The sequence below is a fragment of the Ailuropoda melanoleuca genome, chromosome 8, assembly GCF_002007445.2.
Source record: "Ailuropoda melanoleuca isolate Jingjing chromosome 8, ASM200744v2, whole genome shotgun sequence".
NCBI classification, from domain to species: Eukaryota; Metazoa; Chordata; class Mammalia; order Carnivora; family Ursidae; genus Ailuropoda; species Ailuropoda melanoleuca.
This window is the reverse complement of record NC_048225.1, coordinates 105,184,915-105,191,198: the sequence shown is the minus strand read 5'-3', so window position 1 is coordinate 105,191,198 and position 6,284 is coordinate 105,184,915. Positions and strand designations below refer to the sequence as shown.

The 6,284-nt window shown below is 37.8% G+C and overlaps 1 protein-coding gene across 2 annotated transcripts in view; it reads left to right on the top strand.

Moving 5' to 3' along the window:
• Window positions 1-2,718, top strand: part of FAM72A (family with sequence similarity 72 member A) — an 11,899-nt gene extending 9,181 nt beyond the window's left edge. For both annotated transcript variants that reach the window (XM_019809180.2, XM_002928426.4), the window contains one exon: window positions 1,577-2,718. In XM_019809180.2, the coding sequence (XP_019664739.1) occupies window positions 1,577-1,631 (55 nt within the window). In that variant the 3' untranslated portion in view covers window positions 1,632-2,718. The remainder of the gene's footprint in view (window positions 1-1,576) is intronic.
• The last annotated feature ends 3,566 nt before the right edge of the window (window positions 2,719-6,284 follow it).

The following is a 6,284-nucleotide window of genomic DNA, read 5'->3' as shown; positions in this document are numbered from 1 at the left end:
TATATATATATATATATATATATATATACACACACACATATATATAATATGTATATATATAATATGTATATAATAGAGATGTGCTCTATTATATATATATAATATGTATATAGCCTATATATAGGCGAATATATATATATATTCGCCTATATATAGGCTATATACATATTTAATTCACACAACAGAATACAGAAATTAAAAGAAATGAGCTAAAGCTATACATATAGATATAGGTAAATCTCAAAAACAATAATGTTGAATGAAAAAAGCAAATTAGAAAAAATACACATAATGCCGCACTATAAAAAATTTAAACACACCCCAAAAATAATATGTATCATCTGCGGTTGCATACATTCATAGTAAAGGCAGTAAAAACATGCATGGTGTCTACTACCAGTAACTAGATGCAAACCAAATCTCCAAACCCTGGCTCGTTCCATTCTACCACGTGGTCACTATCTCTGTGTGTGTGGAGTATCCAGAGTTTACTGAGTCCTCCCTGTGCCCACACTGACAACGGGAGAGCATGAGATTTGCTTTCCTTGTTGGACTCCATTGGCTCTCCTAGAAGTCAATTAATAATGGTACTTTTCCTAATTTAGTACTTTCAAGTTATATGACATAGTACGTGCTCAGAACAAACCATCTCATGATCCTCTATCATGGGTGCTGTGTTTTACTATACACCTATGCTAGAGTCTTCAGTATGAAATCTGACTGTCCTTTCATTGTGAAGCTTTATATTGTTGTTTTCTTTATTGTATTGACAGCTACACCTGGTCCTAAAGTTATACCTTCGTAGCCCCCAGAGTAAAACCCACTTGTTAGTTAGGATTGCAGTTCATATTATAACTGGCTTCAAAACCTTGCACTTTTTTTTTTAAAGATTTTATTTATTTATTTGACACACACACAGAGAGAGAGAGACAGCCAGTGAGAGAGGGAACACAAGCAGGGGGAGTGGGAGAGGAAGAAGCAGGCTCCTAGCAGAGAAGCCTGATGTGGGGCTCGGTCCCAGAACTCTGGGATCACGCCCTGAGCCGAAGGTAGACGCTTAACGACTGAGCCACCCAGGCGCCCCAAAACCTTGCTTTTTTTTAACCACAAAAAAGCCACCAACTACTTCCATGCTTGTTGAGGAGTTGAGGAGACTTATTTCAAGCCTTTTCCCTGTACCCTCCAAGGAGACACTTAATCTAAGATAATCTTGCAAGATCTCCATCCTTAAGAATCATTAAAATAGATTCGAAAGTTATCAGGGTAGAGTGATTATGGCATAATATAGCTGGGGGCAGGGTTTGAGGAAATGGACTCTTGAGACCCTTTGGAGTTCGAAGATTATAGAATTGAAGCCCTTGCTTAAAGGGCCTTAAAAAAAAGGGAGGCCTAAAAAAATGTGTATGTCCTAGATGAATAATATTAGATAATTTTTATCTATGGTACATTCTTTAATATCTTTTTACTGTTTACACTATGGTTTCATATAAGAATGCTAACATGTAAGGTTTTATATAGCATGTTCTGAATTGTAATAGTAATCAGCACTAAGTAATTTTATGATTTTTCTTTTCAGGTGTAAACTTCCTACTTTGGGGCAACTTGCCAGAGATAGAGGAGAATACAGATGAAGACATGTTAGATATCTCAGCAGAAGAGTGTATTCGATGAATGAGAAGGATTATGATATGTATAATATTCAGATTCTTTCCTATTTAAAATACATATTAATGGATTGACTTTTAAAGTATTAGTAAGAATTTACTACTGATTTCTCTTTTGGGGGGGGAAATGGGACAGTTGTTGATTTATTTATTTGCTATCTCGGATTCATTATCTGAATTTAATTTGAGCCATTGTTGTTCTTTTCTTCTACTGATTCCTCTTCCTCTCTCCACGCCTCCACCCGGTAAAGGTATATTCTTAAATACAGATTGGAGAAGACTATTTCATGTGTCACTCAACTACCTTACAATCTTGGGGAATTTTTCTTACAAGTAGATACCAGATACTCTTAATTTTACATTCTTGAATAAGAGGCATTCGTACATATACATACATATGACAAGCTCAACTGGGAATTAAAGTTTAACAGGAAATTTTTTTTTTTAAAAAACCAAGCTGTTAGGTTTCCATAGATACTGGTTATCCTGCATTACACTGGTGAAAACTCCTTAAAATGGAGCAAGACTTTGTGAATCAAGCAAATAGAATAAGATAAAACTTTAAAATGTATGAAGACATTCTCTTAATTCCTCAGGGCAATGTTAGATAAATGAATTTGTCACAAAAATATCAATATATACTGTTTACCAGCATTATTTATTTACATTCTTCTAAAGTCATATGGTTATTGTGTTATGAAAGCAGATCAACTAAACCTCCACCTTTAAGTCATTCTCTTCTCTAGGACTTTCTCTGTAAATAGCAAATTTTAAAGGAGTAGTCTCAGTTCCAACCCTTAAATAGGAAAAAACTAAAGAAGTGTTTTGCTTAAGCCATTGTATATTATAAAGAGAATTTTGTTTTGTTTTGTTTTAAGCTGCATTCAGAGCCACACAGAAATAGGAAACTGGGATGGTGTTGGGTTGTGATTTTAGGTACAGCTAAAATCAATGTACCGCCTTAGTAAGACCTCAGCTGTGGACATTCTGTTGATAGTGATACCAAAACAGACTGAGTTGCGGTTCTGTAAATAAAGTTTTGTTGTAAAAATGACCAGCCTTCCTTTAATTTTTTACCCACCTTTCTTACCCAAAAATGGAAAAGTATAACACACAAGAGCTAACATTTATTGAGGGCTTACCATGTACCAGACACTGTTCTAAACTCTTTACAGGTTTAATTCACTTAGTCCACACAACAAACCCACAAGGTAGATATTATTATTCCATTTTCACTGATGACACAGGTGAGGCATAGAGAGGTTAGACAGCTTGTCCAAGGTCACGTAACTGGTCAGAGGTGTGGCCAGATTCAAACTCAGACAGACAGACTGACTCCAGAACTCCTGCTCTTGCTCTTTATGCTGTACCCCACACGCACCTTCAGACATGAATCAGCTACAATTTTATTTAGCCAGGATACATGCTGGGTACCCTGAGAGGGGGCCTCCGTGACTGATTTCAAGGTTGAACAAACTCATCCTGGATCATAAGGTAAAAGGGACCTGTGCGCCTCAACAGAATCCTTTGCTGTAAACCAACATCCAAGTTCAGGAAATGCTATTACTAGCACCTGGAAGATTTTTCCAAAAGGTTTTCACATTGAGCGATGATCTGCCCTGGTATGCTGTGGGTGAGTGTGGACCAAATGTGGAACAATTTGCTTTTGGATTTGGATTTTTTTTTTCCCTTTAACCTCTCTTAAAGACTTTTTGGAGCAAGGTGGCATAATGAATAAGATTAAAAAAATAAATTGATAACTACATTATATACGTCTTCAGTTAATTTGTTCAGTTAGAAAAGAAGTTTAATGCTAGAGGAGAGAAAGTGACAAGTTTAAAATTCAACAGTGTTCATCTGGTTTCCCTTGTGCTCATGCCTTCAAAGGGGGCTCTTTGAAGAGCAAAATGGGGTGCACTGATTAAAGCAAATCCCAAATGTGATCCCATTCCAGCTGGAGAATATTTCAAACTATTCAGCTACCTTTAGCTGAGTCATGTGAAGTTCAATTCTAAGCTACAAATGAATTAATAATATTTTATCTGAAGAAATATATTCATGACACTGTTTTTTTTTTCACCCTTTTTCTTAATGAAAGCAAATTACATGCAGTCTGATAAGACCCAAATCAGAATCATGTATATAGAGTTAGCACATAGTTCCTGGTCCTAGCATAATTCGTAGACTTAGAAAACCCATTTATGCTTTGGCCTTCATCTAATATTTCATTCAATTCAACAGATCTATCTTATGCTTGTATGGTGTGCCAAGAATTGAACAATAATGGGCTCACACTTGCCTTCATAGGGAACACAGTGAGTTGGGGAGAGGATAAACCTGTCATATCTACCTAATGCATTGGGATAAGTGATTTAACAAATACATGCTCAGAGTTATAGACAAGAAATGATACTTTCGCCAGGCTTTGAAGTACAGTTAGGGGTTTACCAGCTGGGATGAAAGTTCTGGACAGAGAGAATAGTATAAACAAATGGACTGTAGCTTAAAAGTATCCGGCTTTATTTGGTAAATTGTTAAGTAGTCCCCTATACCTTCCAAGATATGTGATAAGAATTAATCAGGGGGCACCTGGGTGGATCAGTCAGTTAAGCGTCGGACTCTTTTTTTTTTAAGATTTTATTTATTTATTTGACAGTGATAGAGACAGCCAGTGAAAGAGGGAACACAAACAGGGGGAGTGGGAGAGGAAGAAGGCAGGCTCCCAGGGGAGGAGCCTGATGCGGGGCTCGATCCCAGGACCCCGGGATCACATCCTGAGCTGAAGGCAGACGCTTAACGACTGAGCCACCCAGGCGCCCCAAGCGACTGACTCTTTTTTTTTTTTTTTTTTTAAAGATTTTATTTATTTATTTGACAGAGATAGAGACAGCCAGCGAGAGAGGGAACACAAGCAGGGGGAGTGGGAGAGGAAGAAGCAGGCTCATAGCGGAGGAGCCTGATGTGGGGCTCGATCCCATAACGCCGGGATCACGCCCTGAGCTGAAGGCAGACGCTTAACCGCTGTGCCACCCAGGCGCCCCCAAGCGACTGACTCTTGAACTCAGTTCAGGTCTTGATCTCAGGGTAGTGAGTTCAAGCCCTGTGCTGGGCTCCACACCCGGTGTGGAGCCTATTTAAAAAAAAAAAAAGAAGAAGAAGAAGAAATAATTAGCAGATGAAGCGATGAAGGAAGGTTGAGATGATGTCATGAAGAATAGTCTATGCCCTTGTTCGGTTTAGACTTACTCCAATAGCAAGGAGTGATTAAAGTTTTGAAGCAGGAGAATAAAATGATCAGATTTATGATGATAGCTCTGAGGGTGAAGTTCAATCAAACTTAGTTCTCTTGGTGCCCTTTCTTTTTTTTTATTTTTTTTATTTTTTAAAGATTTTATTTATTTATTTGACAGAGAGAGAGACAGCCAGAGAGAGAGGAAACACAAACAGGGGGAGTGGGAGAGGAAGAAGCAGGCTCATAGCGAAGAGCCTGATGTGGGGCTCGATCCCATAACGCCGGGATCACGCCCTGAGCCGAAGGCAGACGCTTAACCGCTGTGCCACCCAGGCGCCCCATCTTGGTGCCCTTTCTTGGATGAAATTAACAACTCAACCATGGAAATTATATTTATTGCCTTTACCCTAAGAACTTCCACAGATCATTAAGTTCCCTGAAGTTCTTGACTTTCATGGAACATCTGGTCTGCAGTGGGGTACTGCCTCTTTTTTCCCTCTTCCATCCTGTCATTCCTGAAGTTCAAGGGAGGGACAGTGAGTCATCAGCTGACCCACTATGGCTTTTTTTTTTTTTTTTGCTCCTTTATCTTTTTTCTCATGTCAGTTTCTCAACCTCAAACTTGGGTTCTCTTGAGGGATCTTGGGTGGGGTCTGATCTTAAAGCCATAATATTTTAAATAATCCCTGTCTCTGAAGACGAGGTCTTTAAATATCACTAATCGAGGGAGAGTACCCTACAAAGAATTGCTCTTTTGACCTCTGAGTCACACATGGCTGATAAAGAATAATCTATATTGTTTTTCTTTGGTGAGGAGGAAGTGACCATAATCTACAAATCATGATGTATGAAAGAACTAACTAATTAGAACATAAGTGGGGAGTGGGGAAAGTGGGAGAGGATATGGCTCAAATAGTCCTGCTTCAGTGGTAAATTATTCGATGAAGGCTTTCCCTATTTTAACATTCATGCTTATAAAAGGAAATAGTTTCCTTTTCTGCATTTTTTTTTTTTTTACTTTCAAAGCAGCCTAAACCATAGTTTCTTTCTTGCCTGGTATTGAGTGTATGCCAAATCTACCCTAAACTGCACAGATGGAAAAAATTAGTCTATGTCTCTGTGGTACCTCTGGGGTTGAATATTTTTAGTACTTACATCTTTAGCTAAAGATTCTTTCTTCCAAGACTCTCATAGAATCATTTTACTGTCATCCAATGGGTAAACTTACTGAGATAAAAATTAATAATATCATGTGTTTGTATATCCCTTTATAATTTATTGCAAGCTTTCACATACACCTTAATGTAATCCTCAGAATAACCTTGGGAATTATTCCCATTTTACAAATTAAGAAAGAAAATCTTAGTCTTTTAAATTTTTTTTTTTAA